This window comes from Hyaena hyaena, unplaced genomic scaffold, assembly GCF_003009895.1.
Source record: "Hyaena hyaena isolate Hyena2069 unplaced genomic scaffold, ASM300989v1 scaffold_1602, whole genome shotgun sequence".
Lineage (NCBI taxonomy): Eukaryota > Metazoa > Chordata > Mammalia > Carnivora > Hyaenidae > Hyaena > Hyaena hyaena.
Window position 1 is genome coordinate 33463 of NW_024082234.1, and position 23167 is coordinate 56629.

At 38.4% G+C, this 23167-nt stretch overlaps 1 protein-coding gene across 4 annotated transcripts in view; it reads left to right on the forward strand.

Moving 5' to 3' along the window:
* Positions 1–536: 536 nt before the first annotated feature.
* The window catches only part of VGLL3 (vestigial like family member 3), a 43832-nt gene continuing 21201 nt past the window's right edge, over positions 537–23167 (forward strand). The window contains exons 1-2 of one of the 4 annotated variants that reach the window (XM_039224330.1): positions 537–919; positions 15082–15367. In XM_039224330.1, the coding sequence (XP_039080261.1) occupies positions 794–919; positions 15082–15367 (412 nt within the window). In that variant the 5' untranslated portion in view covers positions 537–793. Of the gene's footprint in view, positions 920–1116; positions 1247–15081; positions 15368–23167 lie in introns of those variants that run through there. The other 3 variants (XM_039224331.1, XM_039224333.1, XM_039224332.1) reach the window with 3 other exon arrangements.

Genomic DNA, 23167 nt, shown 5'->3' on the forward strand with positions numbered 1-23167 from the left:
GTGCTCCCCCCGAATGCTTCCTGGGGGCTGGGAAGACCCTGCCCTGACAGCCAGGTGTCAGAGACAGGGTGGGAAGCCCGAGCTCTGAGGGCGCGCGGCCTCTCGCGCACCGTTCCCCTCCCACCTTCATCCCGCTGCTGGGAGGCGGAGAGGGCTTCAAACTTAGCTCCAATCCGCAGCCGGCCCTCCCCGGGGTCCCCGGTTGGGCCACCCGCCCGCCGCGGACCCATTTGGAAGAACTTTGCAGAGCTCGGCGCGAGAGCCTGGAGCGGCGAAGTGCCCCCCCCCCCCCCGCTCCTCCCCAGCGGCCCCCTCCCTCTGCCCCCGCCTCCCGGTCCTCGCCCAGGCTCCAACTCCGGTGATAGGACGAGCCCCGGGCGTGCATTGTGTATATGCAAACCAGAGCCCCGGCTCCCCAGGGCTGCCCTACCCGGCCGGGGCTGCGGCTGCGGCTGGAGCTGCGGTGGGCGCTGCCGTCCTCGCCGGAGCCCGGCGCTGTCATGCCCCCGCCGCGCGGTGGGCCGCTGTGTCCCGGAGCCGCTATATAAGCGCAGGCAAGCGGACATTCGGAGGGGCTGAAGATGAAGGTGCCCGCGCATGGGCCCCCACTGATTGCCAACCCCTCCCGAGCCCGCGCCCAGCGCGGAGCCCGCGGCCGCCCAGGACCCGCCTTCGCCGCAGTAGCAGCTGGAGCAGCGACAGACGAGGCAGCTGCGGCGGTGGCGGCGGCGCCCGTCGCCGGAGCGCGTAGATCGGCGGCGGCAGCTCGGGGGCCGCCGCAGCCCCGGCTGCCATGAGTTGTGCGGAGGTGATGTATCACCCCCAGCCGTATGGAGCGCCCCAGTATCTGCCCAACCCTGTGGCAGCTGCAACCTGCCCCACAGCCTACTACCACCCGGCGCCCCAACCTGGCCAGCAGGTGAGTCACCGACCGGGCAGCCCGCCGGGGGCGGGGGCGGGGGCGAGGGGCACCGAGAGTGTCTGTCTGGGACTCGGGCGACGTCCCGCCGGGACGGGTGGCGCGGAGGATGCTCTGGGACCTGCGGGAGCGCCCTTGAGCCGAAAGCCATTAGTAGAGAAGAGAGGCTTCGGGAAGGGACAGGCACAGCAGCCTGGTGGATTCATTACCTGGCTGGGGGCTTCATTGGCTGTTGTCGCCGGAGCTCAGAGGCTGGTCGTCAGAGCCGCCTTAGCTCTTTGGGCTCAGTTTTCTGAAACTCACCAAGGGCATCTGTCTTAGGAGTATGTGAGTAAACTTCCTTTAAGTCAAATATCTTGTTTCCTTTGGAAAGGTGGAGTGTTTCAGGATTTTGTGGATTAAGAGGATGAAATGTGTCACGGACATAGGGAAGGCCACCTGGACAGTGCGCTCATGGAGTGACCTTTCTGGAACTTTTATTGTGGAACATCGATCTCGTGTAACATCTGTCAAAAGTTACTAGAATTTCTCTGTAGAGTGTGTCTTCTCATGACTGTGACTTAGAGGGCAGGGATTCATCCCAAAGTTCCTCATTCATTTTTAAGTCTATCAAAGAGCAGAGATGTTATAGTTCAGTGTAGTGGAAGTGTGTCCGCCTTCAAGAAGTAACCTTGGATCGCGAGATGTTGGGTCTTCACCATGCTGAGAGTGACTGAGAATGCTGTGGCTAAAAGCGTTCTGGAACCAGGGAGACGATATAGTTCCTTTAGAAGGGAGGGTAGGGTGTGGGGAATTTGGCACCAGGTACCCCTGGACATTCCTCTCTGGACACCAACAGTGTGTCAAGACTTAGTCCTACAGAGAATACATACGTGAGTATGTGGCACTAGCTTGTACCAAAGTAGGGTCCTGAGACTTTGGAAATCAGGGTGGGTTGATTTGGTGAGATTAAAAAGTACACTCCACCTCACACTCTGAGGTGGAGACACTTATCAGGGAACTAAATATGGTCTGGAAATTCACATCCACGGAATTTATTGATTACTTTTAAGTTTCTTAGGAACCATATGTTTTATTGTGGTCTTAAGGGTTTGGCTCTTTATTACTTGTACAATTAATTAATATTTTAATTTTAATCTCTCTGTTTCCTTTACCTCTGTTTCTTTGCTATATTTGTAGTGCTAGTCTTTGGAAATAAATCATAACTTCTGCTTAGAATTTAGGAACTGTATATTCAGCTGATTCTGGAACAGAGTACATGCTAAACAATATTTATCTGCTAAACAATATAAGCTTAACAGGATGACGTAGGGCAAAAGAGGAAGGAGCCCCATGTTCTTGCTGTCATTTTTTAAAGAATATTCAGCATTGAAAGCAAGATATAGAGAGGAGAATGGGAAAGCGTTTTGTAGTTTGTGGTCAAGGGTGATGGAATGAAAACATTTTGGTTATGCTGTTTGCTTTTCTTTGGGTTTAAGTAGAAAAGATAGATGTAATAGAGAAAACCATTTAGGTACAAATTAGGCAAGCCAGGCACAGAGATGCTGGATATCAGTTTTATGTGTTAAATAAACACTCAGTCCCAACTACACCAACCTATTTCCTCCTTTCCTTTCCTCCATCTCAGAGACTGTAGAAACTTTCAACTGTCAGTTGGAATGTGGATGAGCAACAGACTCAAAATTACTAAACATACAGAAAACTATTTTCTCCTTAAAAATAACTTGAACTATAGAAGTTATAAATAGAGTTTATGAAATCCGGAATTTTTATGAAAATAATCCCATTAATATATGAATATGTGGTGGAGCTGAGGATTATGATGCTTCTTAATTAGAAAATAAAATTCATTAACAGAAAAATTCTAAATTACTAGTCACAAAATACAGTTTTCAGTAAGAAGTAACTCCAGTACACTCATTTTTGCAAGAGTGCTGCAACTCAATCCCCAGATTTCATTCTTTTGCTAAGACCATCAACAACCTGAAGAATGAGCCTTCTATTTTGCCTGGGTTGTCCACATTGATTAGTTGCACATATTATTAAATATCAACTTTACATTAGGGTTCTCTGGGTATCATTCAAGTACATAATGAGGCTGAACTGACTTTAAGAAGTAAGTTGAGAGGTGTGCTTGGAAATTTTCATGTCACTATTACTCAAATGGCTTGTTTGAGGCTACTTTTTGTTACTGTTGCTGTTAAGTAAAGAAACTATTTGACTATAGCTGGCTAGTGAAATGAAGAGACTTGATAGTCTAACTACTGTTCTTTTACTGTCAGTTTATTTTGATGACCTATATTTTCTATTGGAAAAAAGAGTAAATCAGGAAATTCTTATCAGGCTGACAGCATTTTTAGACTATGCGGTGCGTGGGTGAAGTGGGACTAATATTGACTTGGCCCTAATGCAGTCATCCGAGAATACATATTTTGGTTGTTTTTGCATTCCATAAGGTTTTATCATTATTATCCATGAAGATTGTTTTCTCCGTACATGGGAAGTGACCCCTAATAGCATCTTGCCTGGGAGACAAAAATAAGGGCTCTAACTCCTACTGCATTTGAAAAATTGATTTGTTGAGCAGAAAAAAGAAAAGCTGAAATAAGTTAGAGTTATAAAGAAAGCTGAATGGTCATTTATAAAATGTTAGAAAAGAAAGCATTTTAAGTTTTGTATTACTTCTGTAATCAATTGTAATAGTGTATCTTTAAATTTATTTTTTCTCAAATCTGTGTAGCTCAGAAGTAGCTCCTTGTAAATTAGTATATCATTATGGTTTATTATGATGGAGTTCATACATAGGTATATTTTTCCTCTTAGCATATGATCATGTAGCTGAAAATTAGTTTTGAAATAATAGGGTATCATACTCCAGGCATGTGTACTCTGCTTTTCTCCTAAAAGCACAAATGTGCACCTGAAATTTAAAGTTCTGATTTTTGTCAAGCATGTCATGCATTGTAGGTGGTTAATAGGTTAGTGCCTTAAGAACGTAGTTGACTGCATGTATATCAGGCTGCACTATGAGATGTTACTTAGGCATACAGTAGTAGACTACATGAATTAAAATAATTTGTAAATACGTGCAGAGTAAATTTTGTAGTGGCTGACATTAATCACTAGAAATTGCATAGCTGTTGGTAAATCTTATAGTGTGCATTATTGAGCCAGGATTTGCTGAGAAATTTCGGGCTCCCTGGTCCTCATGCCCACCATCTCTTTAACATCTCCTCAAGAGAACTCGTGACTCAGTCTCTCAGCACATACTCCAAAGGCATGATTACGCTGCAGAACATGTACAGAAAGGAATGTGCTTGTATTCTAACAGTGACAGTAGGAAGTAAGACAAAAAATTTCCAAATATGTGTCAGGATAAACTGAGGGAAATGATATGAAATCATAGATTCCCTTCATACCCAGTGGATTTCTCATCTTAAAAGTAGACAGTCTGTTACTGTCTAAATCTGTCCTCCCCCATTTATTAATAATCTCAACATCAGAAAGACACTTAAAGCTTTCAGAAATGTGTAGTTTATAGATGAGGTGGTGAACGAAGAAAAGAGTCATCACCATTTTCCTAATTGTGTATAGAAGTGTTTAACAATTACACTTTGGGCTTCATATAAGTTCGAGCATGTTTACTCTGTCCTCTTCAAGGGTGACAGCTGGGGGAATCTGCATGCATGCTTTCACTTAAAAGAATTAAATGCTCTTAGGAGGTAGAACTCCAGTTGTAAGTTTATGAGGAGTTTTTTTTTTTTTTTTTTCAAACTGTTTCTCTGGACTTTGCTACCTTGGTTAGGTCATAAAAACCTCTCAAAGATTCTTTTTGTCAGGAGAAGACACCCTGAAAAACCATACTTCAACTCCTCCTTTTGCAAATGGGAACATGGATGTTAATAGGGTTGAAATGCCTAGCTAAAAATTCAAACTGCTCGGTGACAAAATTAGGACCACCAGATGTCCTGCTCCCCAATGTAGCATCTTTCCACCAGGCTTTTCTTTTCTTTTCTTTCTTTTTTTTTTTTTTTTTTTTTTTTTTTTTTTTTTTTTCTTTTTTTTTTTTTTTTTTTTCCAAATCAACTTTTTGATAAAGAAGATTAATATGCAGTAGATTCTTTGGCCTTGGAACTTGAAATTCTTTCCAAGTCCTTGGTAGTGTACTTTTTTAGTTTAGGCATTCCAAAGTTCTTTTGAAAGCATTTGTATTATGCTAATGACTTCTGGTATCCATTCTGCATCCTTTGTTGATGGGGCAGAATGTCCACTTAGCAAATAAACGTTTATTTATTTTAAAATAATCTACAGGAAGTGGTATTAGCAGTCAGCTTTAAGTGCCTCATGTATTACTGTTATTCCGACATAAATTAAGATTCATTAAAAGGAAAGAATACAATTATATCCTAAATAGTTTCAATACACAGCCAACTTATTTAAGTCTAGTAGAGGATCCAATTTTCTTGCAACTGTAAGTAAAGACTTAAGTGGATTTATATGAACTCATACAGGACTTATTTGAGAAAGAACAGCCCCTATAATTCCACACTACACAAATTAACTTGACTGCAGAGACTTAGAAGCTTAAACTGCCCCCATGTTTTTATGCCCCCAATAACTTTCCACCAGAAAATTCAAAGCTAGAAAAAAAATTAAACTTTAATTAGATTTTTTAAAATTTATTCCTAGGAGAGAGAGAGAGACAGCGTGAACAGGGGAGGGTTAGAGAGAGAGGGAGATACAGTCTGAAATAGGCTCCAGGCTCTGAGCTGGCAGTCAGCACAGAGCCCGACCCGGGGCTCAAACCCACGAACCGCGAGATCATGACCTAAGCGAAAGTCGGACGCTTAACCGACTAAGCCACCCAGGCGCCCCTAAACTTTAAAATAACCAAACTAAACTGTTGTCTCTGGCAGTCAACCAGAATAGAGATTACAACAGCGATAGGAAAGGAAGGCTTGGAATCCATAAAATTGTGCATGGTGAAGATATGTTCACCAGGAAGCCAAATGCCAGGACAAAGTGACATTCTGTGGAAAGGAAAAGGTATTTTGGATAGATGCAAGGAAGTCCTACTTCATCTAACACTTACTCTCTCCCATCTCATAAAGCTGGGGATGGCGGGGACATGAGCCATGCCAAAGGAAATGAAGGTGTACACAGGGTAAAACCTGGCTATCCTGAACCATGACTCTTTGGGCTATTACAGCAAAGATGCTGAGCTGACCCCTGTGAGTAGTATATATATTTCTGTCTTGTATCTTTCCGTGCAAAGGGAATGTTCGACGAGACTGTAAATGTTATGCTCAAGATGCTTAGGGCAGATGTGAAAGCAAACTTGTGCATCATACTTTTTGTCTGTCATTCTAAAACCTGGGCACTGAACTTGTATCTGCTTCTCAGAGGCCCTGTTTCCGGCTAGTTAAAAAAAAAATCCCAAACCAATTCATCCAGTAATAGATAATAACTTCAGGTATTATCTCCAGAGAAATATTTTTATTCAAGAAAAAAAAAGCATTATATCATATGAATTTCAAACTCTGGCAGAGACAGTGAAGGAAATAATTTTGGGCAAAACTCTACCCTGAATCTTTCAAAAAGCATCTGTCTAAGCAGCTGATTTTCTGCTTTAACTATTCATTTAGGAAGACCCAACAGTGCCTTGAACCATTATATCTAAACATCTGCTGCTAAAAACAAGTTGTATATGCCATATTTACAGATATTTCATTGGATGCCAGATTTATGCCAGTAAGTTACAAGTGTCGTCTTAACTGGGGTAACTGAATTATTTTTCACTTGTCTTGTGCTTTAGTAGAGGGGAAGAAAAAGAAAGAACAGAAAGAAGGAATGACCTAAAATAAACAGGTGTCCTTTCCTCTTAAAACTATATTGTTTTGGTATGCCAAAACACTTGTCCTTGGGAGAGAAAATGGGGGGGGGAGGGAATGGGGGTGTGGAAGGATGCATCCATTCTTGTTACTATGAAGTTAGATAAAGGAGATACCAAAACTAATTCCTAGGAATTGGGCTAGATGACCTGTGTCTAGAAATGAATTAGTCTTCGATGGTCTGTAGGGTTTCTTTTGGCTAGTGTCCTGCAAAATCAAAAGAGGCAGCCAACGTAAGAAACAAAATTAAGTGTGAATTTGTCTAGAGCTCCAGCATGTTGCTTATTAGGATATAGAGTAGGATAAGACCTCTGAGAAAATCAGGTCTCAAAATTCCTCATTTTCAAAAGGGGAAGATGAGGGGCAGAGGGCTTGGTGACTTACCTAGACTCATGGACTCATTTAGGTCAAATCCTCATTCCTATTTCGGTTCTCCTTCTATTACTTGCTCTTCCCTTCTTGACTTTTTTGGCATAAGGAAACAATTAGTAATTTGCCTGTTACCTTCTTACTTTTCTTATTTAAAAATTTTTAAACATTAGCTCCTTAGAGAAATTAGACAATTAGCCTTATGGATAAACTGTGAGGTTCTCTTTGTTTACGATTGCCCTTCCAATCGTAAACAACATACTATAAGCAGCATGAGTTTAGGGATAGACTATGACTTTCAGCTAGTAGCTCCATGTCTTTTCACAATTACTGAGAGAAAGCAGGAATTAACTGACAATTCAATGAATAACAGATAAATTTTTTAAAATGAAGTCGCACCCTATGTCTAGTAAAAGGCTTATAAAAACATATCAGAAATTCACACATTGGAAACTTGTTTCATTCAAAGTAGTCAGTTTGAGAGAGAGCACATACCTCTATGATGTGATCATTGCTTAAAGTATTTTGGGAATGCAAATTTTGAAATTCTCTCTAAGCATGTGGCACATTTTTTTTTTGAAAATCCTTAAAACTGGAAAATTTTCATCCTTGGAGGGGATGGTTTTGATTTTTGATAATGACCAGAATCATTAAGAAGCAAGTATGTTCAAAAATAGCTGGTCAAGTTAATATTATTTTTGGTTTGCTCCTCCCTACTGTTAAGAAAAATAAAAACAAAACAAAACAAAGAAACACAGAATCTTGAGTTGTGACTATGTCTCAGAAAATTGGCTCTGCTCACATGTTCAAAGTAGGATTTCCAGAAAAATTGTAGGCAATTGTATTTATGTGTCTGATTTGCCAAGGAGATAGTACATTTTTAGATATAGAATTCAGTTTTATCTAGATGCACATATATTTTGAAGAGCACTGCATGATTTAGTAGCCATAACTCTGATATATGTTTACATATTTTTAAAGTTTATTTATTTATTTTGAGAGAGCCAGAGAGAGAGAGAAAGAGAGAATGTGTGTGGGAGGGAAGGGCAGAGAGAGAGAGGAAGAGAGAATCCCAAGCAGGCTCCTCACTGTCAGCACAGAGCTCATCATGGGGCTTGAACTCAAACTGTGAGATCAAGACCTCAGCAGATATCAAGAGTCTGATGCCTAACTGACTGAGCCATGTAGGCACCCCCACATTTCAATTTTTTTTTAATATTATAAGTAACTTTGACTCTCCTTAGTTGTGTGATGCCACTTGATGCCTTGCTGATTTGGGGCTTCCATTTATTTATTCAATTAAAATAAGTATATAGAGATCCATTTCCTTCTGTCCATGTTCTTGGCACAGATGCTTTGTAGTCAGACAGAAATGGGTTCTAATCCTATCTCTGCCATTTACTAGTTAGATAATCCTAGCCAAGCAAATCAATTTCTTCATATGTAAATTGGGAATAATTATTTGGACAAAATATTTATGTGTGAATGTTTGAGAGAGGTACGTTAAATAGTATATATAAAAGGTCTGTGGCTTAGCTTCTTTATCCTAACTCACCCTCCCTTAACCGGATTCCTCCTCATTTTCCAAACAAGCTAAGGACCAAAATTTCAAGGATCTCTGAGATATTTTTAAAAATCTGTTGCCAAGTTAATTCAGAAAAATATGATCAAGGAGCAATTAGCAGCTTTCATGACATTTTACCCTTTGAGACTTTCAGACATTTTGAAACATTTACTCCAGGCCAGTGGCCCTTTCTTAGAGGCTCAAACCTTGTTTTTGAACATAAAAGAAGCATTGCATTTAGAGAAGAGAGCCAATAGAGATTGGAAAAAGAAAAGAAAAAGGAAAAAAGAACAAAAAAAAGTAAAAGCTGTTTCCAAATATCCAATGATTCATTAAAATACTTTTGTTTTTTTAGGAAAAGAAGTTTCCACATATGCACAGTAATCATTTGGCATTTTGTAGGCTTAAGCCTTGGGGAGTTAGTGGTATTTGGCTCCTGACATGGAAGTCTCTCTTGTCAGACAAATCCTTTCCCAGCACATTCCTGTGAGAGTTTGTTCCTGCTGTGCCTTATGGCAGACTGCGAGGTGGTTGGGTATGGTTTGCACTGCCTGGGCCTACTCCTTCTTAGGGTTGCTTTAACTTCTTTTTGTGAGTTAGTTTTAACTTTGTGGCTGTTCACTTAGCCATTGTTTCACCTAACCTGAGGGTCATTTTGCCTGGGGGAAATGCGGCATTACTCTGAAATGGAGATGAGCCAGTTAATGTGCTCTAAATAAACCAACTTGTAGGTGTTGAAGTCCCTTTTGATGACGTCTTTGTTTTCCTTAACAATTCTTTGGTCTCATAAGAAAAGCCTGAAAGTTTCTGAGACTTGAATATTTCTAGGAAGTGATTGTGCATTTTGAGAAAAATATGAACTAGATTGCCTTTTGACCTTAGTTTAGGAAATCTAGGTTCTGATGATTTCAGATTCATTCTTAACATTTTGAATGTTATATATTATTCTCAAGAAAGAATGAAACATCAGGCAAGTTTCATTCCAAGGAGCAAACAAACACCAAGTGAATACAGAATATGGCAAAAGTGTACATGAATAATTTACTTAATTTAAAATAGGCAAAGAATTGATTTACAGTCACCAAAGCACAGATACCAGAAAGTAGCTAAGGCTTAAGAGTCTATGGAGAAGAATATTAAGATGGTGTGACTGTCAGCATATGAGTTAATTGCTGTTGAAATTCTGTTCCTGTTTTCTTTGTTCTCACACTTCATATTTTTTTAAATGTATGCAAATTTCTCAACATCATTAGTCATTAGGAAGATGTAAATAAAAACCACAGTGCGGTACCACTTCATACCCACTAGGATGGTTATAGCTGTAATAATAATTCTTTTAAAAATCCATAAAATAACGAGTGTTATTTTTCTGCCAAAGATGTAGACAAATTGGACCCATAGTACACTGCTGGTAGGAATCTAATATGGGTCAGCTGCTGTGGAAACAGTTTGGCAGTTTTCTAATAAGTTAAGCATCATGTTATCATATGACCCAGCTATCATATATACCTATCTAAAAGAACTGAAAAGAGGAATGTAACCAAATACATGTATACTCATATTCATAACAGCACTATCTGCAATAGCCAGAAGGTGGATATGACTCAAATGTCCTTCCGTGGATACAAGGATAAACAGATTGTGGTATATACATATAATGAAATATTATTCAGCTATAAAAAGAATGAAGTACTGGTACATTGTGAATGAACCTTGAAAACATTATGCTAAGAGAAAAAAGCTAGAAGGAAAAAAAGTGACATATGAATGATTTCACTTATATGAAATGTCCGGAGTAGATAAACTCATAGAGACAGAATGCACATTGGTGGCTATCATGGACTGATGGAGAGGAGTCAGAGAATAGGGAGTTAATAGGTACAGAATATCCTATTGAGGTGACCAAATGTTTTGTACTAGATAGAGATGGTGACTGCACGAAATTCCCAATGCCCCAGAATCATTCACTTTTAAAAGGTTAATTTTAGGGGTGCCTGGGTGGCTCAGTCGGTTAAGCGTCTGACTTCAACTCAGGTCGTGGTCCAGTTTGTGAGTCTGAGTCCCGCATCGGGCTCTGTGCTGACAGCTCAGAGCCTGGAGCCTGCTTTGGATCCTGTGTCTCCCTCTCTCTGCCCCTCCCCTGCTCATGCTCTGTCTCTGTCTCTCAAAAATTAATATTTTAAAGGTTAAAATAATAAAATAAATAAAAAACTAAAACATAATACACTAAAAAATAATAAACCAAAAACATAAATTTTTCAAAGGTTAACTTTATGTGAATTTCACCTCAATGAAAAGAAAATTTAAAGAAAATTGGGGTATCTATCAGGAGAGCAAAACTGAAAAACAAAAACAAAAAAAAGATATACAATACCAAGTGACAGGGATATGGAACAACAGGAACTACCATAAAGGAGCATTGGATGTGTAAATTGGTTAAAATCAGCCTTATCTGCTAGGGCTGAATGACTACAACTACTACATGCAACAATATGCATGAATCTCATGAACATGATGTGGGGTGAAAGAAGCCAGAGACAAAAGGGTACATGCTGTATGATTCCTTTTATATGAAGTACAAAAGACAGTTATGGCTACTCTACACTGATAGAAGTCTGGATAGAAGTTGCTGTTGAGGAGGTAGTGGCTTGAAGGAAGTAAATGCCTTCTGGGTCCCGATGATGTTCTAGTCCTTGAGCTGTTCTTAGTTTCCTTGGTGTACTCAGTTTATGAAGGTTATAAACTATACATTTATGACATGTAGCCTTTTCTGTTTATACCATTCAGCAATAACAATTTAAAAAGTATGCAAATTTAGTGTTAGCATTTTAGGAAGTTTTTCAGGCCATTTGGATACTTTAGAATTCTTACTTTAGTAGTATTGATGGGTGAAGCTGAGAGAGAGAGAGAGAGTGTCTGTGTCTGTGTGGTAAATGTAAATCTTTAAGTTGGTTCACTATATTTGTGAAAATTGACTCAACTTTATCTGAAAAGTGAGAATGATAGACTTGTTTTATGTCCTGCCTATGATACACCTATTGGGAGGTGTATCATAGGCTTTCTTTCCATTTTACTTATTTTTTTTATAGTCTCCATACAAATGTATTTACTTAATAGAAAACCTGCCTTAAAGAGCTGGGAGAGAAAAATAAAAAATGTATTTTAAATTCATTCCAAAAAATTGCATTTAATAGAGTCTCTACATATTATTTTTACAAAATCACAGGTGTTTGTCTATCAAGAGGAATAATGTATCAGTGTGTATTTATGTAAATGCATATGTGTAAATACAGACATATATTACATATGTATGAAATATTAATGATATAGGGACTGAATGCATCCATTAACAAAAGAATGATTTTTAGAAAATGGCTAATGAAAGGCATTTTGGTCCAATGGCAGATTTTGTTCACTTTTTCCCATTTCATATTAAATTTTTCATGGGTGAATTTCAAATTAACTCACCTTGTATACAACCATTCAACAATTGGCCAAGAAAGAATAACATGAGATTATATAGCATTCAGAAAATTAGATAGTCTTAAATAAACTGAAAATCTATAGGTTAAATTCCACTGCCATCAATTAATAAATTAAGATATTATTGCTATTATTGGTCATAATAATATGCTACCTTTCTCTCAGGATTTGCATTTGACAATCTTTTACATATATATAAGACTAATTTTTTATCCTCTAAGAAATATTTGCTCATTGGAATAGAATAAGACACTGCCTTTCTTTGGATCATTAGCACAGCCCAGGGCTCTTTCACTTAAAGAATAAATGTAAATTTATTTATTTCAAAAAAATTTTTAATGTTTATTTATATTTTAGAGAGAGAGAGATGGAGCATGAGTGGGGAAGGGCAGAGAGAGAGGGAGACACAGAATCCAAAGCAGGCCCCAGGCTCTAAGCTTCTGAGCTGTCAGCACAGAGCCTGAAGCAGGGCTCGAATCCACGAACCATGAGACCATGACCTAGTTGAAGTCAGACGTTTAACCAACTGAACCACCCAGGCACCCCTAAAAAATTTTTTTTAATGTTTATTTGAGACAGTGAGAGACAGAGTGTGAGCAGGCAAGGGTCAGAGAGAGAGGAAGACACAGAATCTGAAGCAGGCTCCAGGCTCTGAGCTGTCAGTACAGCACACAAGGCTCGAACTCATGAACTTTGAGATCATGACCTGAGCCGAAGTTGGCCACTTAACCGACTGAGCCACCCAGGCGCCCCAAGAATAAATGTAAATTTAAACAAATGAAGCAATTAGATGCAAAATCTTACTCCCACATACTGATGCTGAACTGGACATTGACAGGAAAACAAATCAGTTCCATAGTTAGTAACGAACACCAGTGGACAGTGAAGTCACTCTCTAGATCAGTTTTAACTCCTTTCCTATATAAAAACAGTGCTTCTTAATATGCTGGAGTACTCAGCAGATAGTGTGTGAATATGCTTTAATGGTATAACTATTCAGATAAATACACATGCACACAGAGAAATAGTACTGTGATTTGACTAATAAATTATAATATTTGTTTATTTTATAATGGAATTTAAAGTCAGGACTAACTTTTGAGGTCGTTTAGTTCAGTTCCCTTATTTTATACATAACCTTTGTTAGTGTGGCATTTTTACTATTGAAGTTAAATGTAAACGTGTTCAAACCTGTGCAAAACAGATTGGAAGAAATATCACCACACAGTCATTACAATCGTCCATTCATCAGCAAGGCATATTCACTCACAGGAATGAATTATTTATTCATCAACCAGCGATAACGATATTGACACAGATTTTAAACAAAAAGTAATACATATATTTATAAATAACAGCTCCTAAATAATAACCAATAGCTCCTAATATACCTGAACATTTCAAGGCCCATTTCACACAGAACAGCATATTCATTGCCAGGGGAAAAGGTTCAGTTTATTGAAGGATGCATTTATAATTTGGGGCTATAGATTTTTGAAGCTCGTAATTACATTAGAAACATGATTCTGGGTTATGTGTTTTGATAACATTTGCAAAACTATGTGCTTTTTGAGTATTCTAGAATGATTTATTTTTTTCTACTCACATTTATTTTCCAGCATACCTCTTTTTTTTTTAAATAAAAATGGTATAACAAAGAATCAGGTTTTACAGGTATACAAATAATTAGGATAATAAATTTTATAATCTTTAGCAGTATTTTCTTATGTTTAATTCGAAATGAAGTTGCTCTTATAAAAATAAGATGTGCTCAATGAAAAACATTTGGAAATACTGAAAAGCAGGGCTAACAAATACAAAACTTAACTAATCAGAAAACAATAACATATCATGTCAGTGATTTTTTTCCCCCACACCAAATACCCCTCCCCTGCCTTTCTCCAGCATGCATAAATACACCTGCATGTTTTTGTTATGCATTAAGGCTCTACCATTCTCATGCTCTGTGACTTTCAGAAAGTTACTTCACTTCTCTGTGCCTTTGTTTCTTCATCTTTAAAATATGGATAGTGGTAATAATCATGCTGTAGAATTATAAAAATTAAGTGATGCAATAAATTCAAAGTTTTATAAGAGTGCCTGGCATAATATATATTAACTATTATTATAGCTACGATCATATGTTTTAAAAATATTCTAAAATTATCAAAACTTTCTCATTTTTATTTGAAAGCCACGCCAGCCATTAGTAGCATCTTGTATTATTTTCAGTAAGCCATAATAGTATCTTTTTTTCCCCCTCCATGATAATGGTGGCAAGTGGGACATCTGCAAAATATGTTCCATGCAAATGGATCTTCACACAGACTTATTTTGTCATTTTAGTTTGATTTTTGAGAAAGGAGTTCGGCACATCTGCCAAATCCTTTTATAAGATGCTACATTCCTGTTTTTATTTTAGTTTATTTCATTTATGGAAAGCTCTCTTCTTCTCCATTCCTCCCCCAGACACCCCCTCCCGTTCCTCTCTTTCCCAAACTATAATGTTTATGTGCATTAAAACTTTAAAATAAAAACATGGATCAGAAACTGGAAGGAATCTGTCACTTTTTAAAAGTCATTCTCCTTTTCATATGTTTAGATTAGCAACAAAACAAAACAAAACCTGTCCTTTACACTCTGAAAACGTACTGTCTGATAATGATAAGTGACTTTTTTTTAGGGTGGGAAGGAGAACACTGGTTTGGGGAGGGGAAAGAATGGAGTAAAGCAGACAAAGAAGAATCAGTTTGCAAACATATGTTAATATTTAGACTTTTTTAAGTGAAAAGTTAAGTAGTTAATGCTTTTTTACAAACTGTCTTTGATACCGTGTTTTGTTTATTCCATCCCAGAAGAAGTTAGCGGTATACAGCAAGATGCAGGACTCTCTGGAAGTCACCCTTCCCAGCAAACAAGAGGAGGAGGAGGATGAGGAGGAGGAGGAGGAGGAGGAGGAGAAAGACCAGCCTGCCGAGATGGAGTACCTTAACTCTCGCTGTGTCCTTTTCACTTATTTCCAGGGAGACATTGGGTCAGTAGTGGATGAACACTTCTCAAGAGCTTTGGGCCAAGCCAGCACCCTCCATCCAGAATCTGCCATTTCAAAAAGCAAGATGGGGCTAACCCCCCTATGGCGAGGTAAGAATTCAAAAGCAGATGCTCTCCAGGGCACTGTCTCTGTTTCGCAACTGCCTGTACCAGGCTCCAGCTGGAGACTTGCCCCTGGAGGACGGATATCCACTTGCCTTTTAATTTTTAAGGACAGCAAGGAATTTCTTTCAGACAAACAACTGGATCAGTTTTGTCACATGTGGAATGCAGGGTCGGAAAGGATGCAGTCACACCCCTTAAATTCCTCATGGAAAGTAGTGATGCAACTGGCCTGAGTTTATAGTGGCAGGACAGAGCTGTGAAGCACCATTCCTTAAGCCCCAGTGGCCCAATTTGGATCTCTAAATAATAGGCGTGCCTGGATCAGCTTTTAAAAATTAGCTCTTGCTCATTCCACTAGGTGCTACGTGGTGACATAGCAGAAATCTGAGTCTGACCCAGAAGTACAAACTTTGAAAGCCTTCAGTGTTCTCCTGATAGATTTCTCTGTCCTGCTTTGTTGTGGTATGAACTCTTTCAGTTTACAGCCCAGACGTTATTGCCTTTGTCTGCATGGTTTAGACTTGTTTTTACCTTGGTAAGGGAAAGCAGTACTTTGGGCATCCTCTTCTCTATTTCCTTCTCTACAGAGGTCACAGAGGTGTGTTTGAATCTGATTACTGGCTCACAGAAGATCATTGGGTGACATCTAATTGGGCCAATTAGATGTGTAGGGAAAATAACACATCATTTTAATGATAGTTGTAGAGAAATGTGTTATAGATGTTTCTTTTGAACTCACCTGGTTATAAGAAGCCTCTAGGAAAATCATTCTCAAAGTGTGGATTCCTATACCAGGAACATGAATGAGCGTCACATGGGAGCTTGTTAGAATTGCAGATTCTTGGGCCGCACCCCAGACCTACTGACTCTAAAGCTCAGGGACAGAACAAATTGTGTTTTAAGCAGCCCTAGGGTGATTCCGATACAGGCTCAAGTTTGAAAATCCTTAATCTAGTGCTGTTAAAAACAAAGATTGCAGGCTCCTAACTCAGACTTATTAAATCAGAGACTCCAGAGGGAGGCTCTGGGAATCACATCTTAACAAGTGTCCCAAGTGATCCTATGGTGAGGAAAGGCTGGCCACCTGTGGTGGAGGGCACGCAAGAGGTGCTACATGGTCATTGCCTTTCAGCATCAGAGGAACGGTTCCACTCCACTGTAGGAGAGGTCGTGGCCGTATGAAATTACTGGGCCTGACTTCTCTGCCAGCTTGCCTTCCTTCCTTCCTCCTTTCTTCTACTTAGTTTATATGAACAACACTAAGATGGTAGTGACTGTAGAGAGGAAGGTAGAATGCACCTCCAAATAATGGAGACCTTGATAGAAATGATTTGGAAAACATAATTGCTTTATTTGATTAGTAAATGTTACAGATTTCCCACAAAACTGAGAACTTAGTCCTTCTATGAGGCCTAAGATCTTTGTGGAATCAACCAATATTCTGTTTGGTACCATGCGGTAAATACTTGTAAAATGTGTGGAAGGTAAAAACAGGAAAACTTCAGTAAATTGGCTGGTTTTAATAAATAGTTTTTATATCAATAATAAATCTTGTCAGGATAATCTGTCACTGGAAAGTATTAAATACAATGCCTACTTTTTTTTTTTTTTCTTTTCAAACATAGTGGTATACACAGCCTAGTAATCATTTAATCTGGAATGTAGAAACAGGAACCCCAAACTTTAGACGTGAGTGATTGTCTATAGTAAGTATTCTAAACAGGATAGTTTTAAGTGAGGTGTTGTATATATGCAAAAACTCTGTAGTCCAGTGTTTTCCCCATTTTCTGTGTGACTGAATAGAAATCTTTGGGCTGATAACAAATTTCTATATAGAAAGGATAGACAATGGTAATGTTTTAGCAACTATTATTACAATTTTCTTGGGATTATTTTATATTTGGTCTCAAACCTGCCTCCTGTTTCATTCCTTGACATACACAGCAAATGTTAAAGGTCCTAGTATGTTCTAGGTCATGGGAATATATCAGTGAACAGGAGAGCCTAAACCTCTATGTTCATGGAGCTTATTTTAGTGGAAGAGAAAGGTACTAAGTATATAATGAAGTGCTAGGTGTGGTTTTATTTAGGGCGATAATAGATGCTCTTTCTGAAGCTGTTACATGTGAGTACAGACCTGAAGGAAATAAGAGTGTTGTTCATCATATGAATATCTAGGGGGAAGTTATTTGAGGCAGTGGGAACAGCCAGTACAAAGGCCCTGTGGAAGGACTGAGCTTAGAGTGTCCAGTGAGAAGCAGCAGTGCTGCCATGAGTGGAATGAGAAGCAGAGTGATAGGCAGAGACTAGAATTTTTAGGGTGTTGTCTGTGAGCTTTGTGCGTCAGGGTAGTGCAGGCAAATGCAGCAGACACTTCAAGTTCCAACTCTCCCTCTTCCACTAAGACTACATACATCATATCGAGTTTTCTCACCTCATTTCCCCTCAAGGTAATGCATTTCTATCTGGAAAATAAAGAATAAATATGAATTGAATGATTATGACTGAGTTAGATGAATCAAGTTCATATCATTTATCACAGATTAGAAAATAAAAGAAGTTGTCGATGTAGAATTTATTAGCATTAAGAAATCTTTGGTTATAATCTCCTTATGTATAAAATAAGGGGACTGAATGAAAGGATTGTTAAAATCTTGTCTCTGTAAGGTTCTGTGATCTCAAGTCTATTTTTTACTTTCCATTTGTGTTAGAACTTTTCCATAGTTGTTTCTACTTGTGAATTAATCAATTTTTAATAAAGGTTCATAACTTGGATGTGATTTAAAGGAGATCCCCAAAAATATAATTAAAGATTTAGAAAATAATATCTTTAAGAGAGGTATATTAAATTGAGATTCCCATGTGCAGTGAAAAGAATTACTGGTAATTTTGTGTTAATTGCCAAAGTAACACAGTTTTGGATAATGCAGTCACTGGATTCTGTTTGTTTTGGGTTTCCAGTGTGGGCCTTACAATGTCTGATGGCAACATGATCTTGGATTAATTACTTAAAATTGTTCTCAGCTCAATTTAAATTATAATATGTTTTGATTGATATGCATTTCCTTGGGTTATTGTAAGGATTCTCTGATAATGCATATGAATGACTTGTGGCACATGGCTTTATGCAAGGTGCTAAACAATGATGTCTTATCTCTCTTCCTTAAGTAAGTGTCCACTCACTTGGCATATAGAAAACCAGCCTTGGGTTTTTATCCAGAAACATTGTTTGAATTTCTGGCAAAAACACAATGTCTTGGACAAAGTAGCTACTCAGCACTATTGACAATGTTGATGGCCATTGCAGTGATACTTTATGCAGGAGCTGCTAGCCAGCTGTATTAAATTAAAGAGTCTAATTTATGGCATGAAGTTTTTACAGTGCTACACAAGTGGTATAGTGCTACAAAGGAATTTAAAACTGAGTTATGTTTGGTTGCAGAATATATTTCCACAGTAAATCTTTGGACAAGGATAGAATGTCAGCTAATAATGGAATAATGGTCATACTTTGAGTGTGTGTCTTGATGGAGTTAGGGAGGTCTTCTTTAGATGTTTTGCAGTTTTTAGGCAAACAATTGATAGGAAATATTTGTACTCTGTTTGACACAACATATCCCAGTATACATTTTACTGGGATTCAATAGGGCTTCTCAGTTGAGAAAACCTAATGAATCTAATGGCCCTCTTATCCCCATCTAAATAGAAACATTGGCTTCAAATATGTCTATGCATCGGTCTCAGTGCCCAAAGTGTTACTACAGAAAGTGTGTGTGTGTGTGTGTGTGTGTGTGTGTGTGTATGTGTGTGTGTAGGAAAGGCAAATAGTAGTTGAGGCTTAGCAAAATATATCATTAACTTAAAAACCATGCTGAATGGTGAGAATTTGATATTTTGTTGTTCTGTTGTTGCAAAGTAAATATTTAGTGCTGATTGATTTACATAGCATCTACTTAGAGCAACTCATTCCCATAGGAAAGACCTCTCAAAATGAGCACTAGCCTAAAATAACAAAAGAGGAGCAATGGAAAGAGGGTAGGTCTCTTAAGCTCGTGAGACTGGGGAAGACAGCTGGGCTCCACCTCCAGAAGGCACTAGAGGTTATCGCTGATGGCAAGTTTAGGACAAACACTTGGAATGAAAGTGTGGTCTGACTTACTTCATCCTGCCTCCTTGAAACTCTCATTGTAGAGTTACAATGCCCATTTTGAACAACACTAGAACAGAGTAACTAGAGGACCATCTTTGGACATAATGGTAATGCCTAATTCCTGAGTGACAGAAAATATTGGAACACGTAGCCTTTCACCTCTGACCCAACACTTTGTTTTCATGGAAAACAGAATAAAAGGATGGGAATTAAATCACAGCAAGGACCCTTTGGGTTAAGAATTGAGTTGCATTTTTTTTCACTGAAGTTAATAAAAAGGTAAATGTTATCTTTTAACATTGATGTCTTGAATCACTATTCTAAGAATGTGTTTTCTGGAGATTTTTAAGATAAGATAGAGGTTTTACAACATTTTATTGTCCCATTTTCCTTTTAATATTGTTTTTATTTTTCAAAACTAAGTAATAAAATGTTAAATTTTGAAATTGAATGTTGAATTTTCTCTGGCTTAAGTTGTTTGCCCTTAGATTTTTTTTCCAGAAATATTTAGAGTTAAAACAAAAGATATCCCGGCTATCATGAAATTGAAAGAACAACTTGATGTTCCATGTTAATCTTCTTGTCTTTAAGCTATATTTCTGTATAATTCACACAGTGAGATTACTGGGTAGCCTTGGATGGGTTGTATTAGACAGCATATCAATTTTGTCATTTTTATCATTTAAAAATAAGGTGTGTGTGTGTGTGCACGCGCACACATAATATTTTTAAATTCCAAATGTAAATTGGACCAAAGTGTATTCAGATTATTTTGTATGTGCCAGGATGTCAGTATTAACATCATCCAAATATTAGTACCATTAAGCCCAAGGTCACCATGGAGTGTTAACATCTGACGCTTCTAAATTGCCTCTACTAACCTGAAAAGTAATATGGCATGGGAATAGTTTGTGCACAGTTTTTTCATAATGCTTTTTCATCAAACAAATGTGTCTGTGATTAAGTACTCATAGGCAAAAAGTCATGTAATGAAAAAAATTTACATACATATGAAAAAAGCATATTGATTCCCAGGCATGAAACAAAGCATATCATCTGTTTCTTTGTATTAAGATTATTTCTTAACAAGATACCAAATAGTGGTTTTGAAGTGTAGACTTCTCCATAAACATATTTTCTCTTCAGTATTGTTTCATTTACTTGAAAAATGCAACACTGTTTTTGAAAAAGGCTACATAGATCTCTGCAAACTTTATATTAATCTCAGGAGACATAACAGGACTGGGAAAATAATAAGTTGATTCTAATTTTATTTTTCCCTGAGGCATTTTAAAGCTTTGTTCAGCACATTTGGAGCACACTTTTAAAAATAGATTTCCACTTTCATTGATAATGTGCTCACTAATTATAATACAATAATTCATAAATAGGGTAGTATTTTGGGTAAGGAATTTGTTCATCATCCACATTGTATGTGCATATCCAAAATGCTTAAACATCTATAAAATGAAATTGGGTACAAATATATATAAATGAAAGGAAATAAAAGAAAAGCATCCAGGAAAATGGCATAGTTTTGATATTTTAATGGGGGATTTTCATTAGGGGAACTTGCTATCTCTGTCACACACTTCTGGGTTGGGTTTCGCAATTTTCATGATGGGTTTGTGGCCCCACCAGAAGATGAAAGTTATGACCAGAATGAAGGGTTTGGTGCCAAAGATTGAGTCTGTGACAGCAAAGTGGCAGAAAAGTGCCATCCTGGAGCTGGCAGAGCTGTGCTGTATAATATAAGGAGGCTCTATAAACTTTTTGTGTGGGTTTTAATTTTAAACATTGACAGCTAGCACTGTGGGTGTTGACAGAATATTCTACAAATGGCCATCATTTAAGGCAAATTGAATTTTCTTCTCACAGCTTTCACAACTTTCTTTGTTGGTCATTAGCACCCACTCTTCATATGTCAAAGGAAGACAGCTCTGAAATAAAATATATTTGCCCTCATGCCAGGAAGTTTGACTTTAAGTGCTATTTTCTGATAGATGTGATCGTGGCAAAACAAAGCCATTCAATTAAAAGTTTGTCTGGACTGTTTGAAGACTTGAAGAACAATACGTGCTTCCATCCTCTCCCTTTAGGAGAATATGATTATTTGTTTTATTTCCCCAAGGGTTTTGAGATCCTTGGAGATTCTGCGGAGACAGACTTGAATGTGAGACAACGAATAGCTGTCTGTCCATAGAATGGACAGGGTGAATGATGGTAGATCTGCTGTAGGGCTGAGGGGGAGAGAGCCCACGTTTGCAGTGCTAGTGGCACAGCCTTTAGGGGACTTAGAGAAACGAAACATGTGAACATCATGTTGATATCCTAGGTATGTTAGTCAAATCACGCATACTGTGGTTGGTTCAAGTTACATAATCTTTCTTCTGAGGTAAGAAAACTATGTCCTGGACATTTATGAAGTGAGAACATGGATGTCAGACTTGTGAATACTTTTATTTCAGAGTACTCTTAGGATATTCTTCATTTAATGAAAAAATCTAGCTAGGCTCTTTTGTGTAGAACCCTGTATGAAAATAGTGTTCCACATGCATAACTAATGTGCTAGGCAACCTTATCTTCATCTATAGATAGACATCATAGGCCACTTCACAGAATGATAGAAGTATAGAGCGAGAAGATATTTGGAATTTTCATTCACATACCTCATATGGAAGAAACTGAGCCACAGAGAGATCAACAGATCCCTGTGAGGTCATAAAATCAGATAAAGTAATTCCTAGGTGCTAGCTCTCTGGCTGAGCTCTCTAGACTCCCAGTCTGGTGCCTGCTCTTTTACGCCACACAGTACAGAGCAGACTATGGCTGGAGGGATGGATCTTTCCAGTCACAGATCTGACTATATCATTCCCTAGATTAAAACCCTTCAAAGCTTACTGGCACCTTCTCATGATAGCATCCACATTCGTTACATGGCTCGCAAGGTCATACCCATCTGGGTCTTTCTTGGACCCAGTCTGACTTTTTAGTCTAATTTTTTTGCCACCTTCTACCCACAGAATTCTTTCCTCATGTTACTGTGTGTGTGTGTGTGTGTGTGTGTGTGTGTGTGTGTGTATGAGTGTCTAATTTTTGGCCTTTTTATCATGTATGTTTTTGCCTAAACCACCCTTCCCTACCTCTTCACAAAGCTAGCCCTACCCACCTTTCCAACTGATCTTTTCTTAGGCTGCTTCTGTGCCCTCTCTCTGTTGCCTTCCTTTATGAGAGTCCCTACCAGGTCAGACTGCACATGTTTATTTGTTTATGTGTCCCCTGCTAGACTGTGATTAAGAGTGATATCTCTCTGGGCATCCCTGATCTCTCTATGCTTGGTATATAATAGGTCATCTATAAATAAGTTAGGATGATTGAGTGGAGAAATTTAACTGAAGGCAACAGTTGGGGAGGGTTTCCCCTCTTTATCTCTAAGTGCTTTTATTTATATTCCCTCTCCCCCCAAACACCTCCTCAAATCTATTATCCATGCTTGAATCTCCTCTACTTATAATCTCCACAGAATGATGACCAGATTCTAGATATTCGTGTTGCAATCATACCCTCTTGTGGCATAGTTATGAAGAGTGCCAGCCACTGAGGCAGGCTACCTATCTTCAAAGCCCAATTTCCTA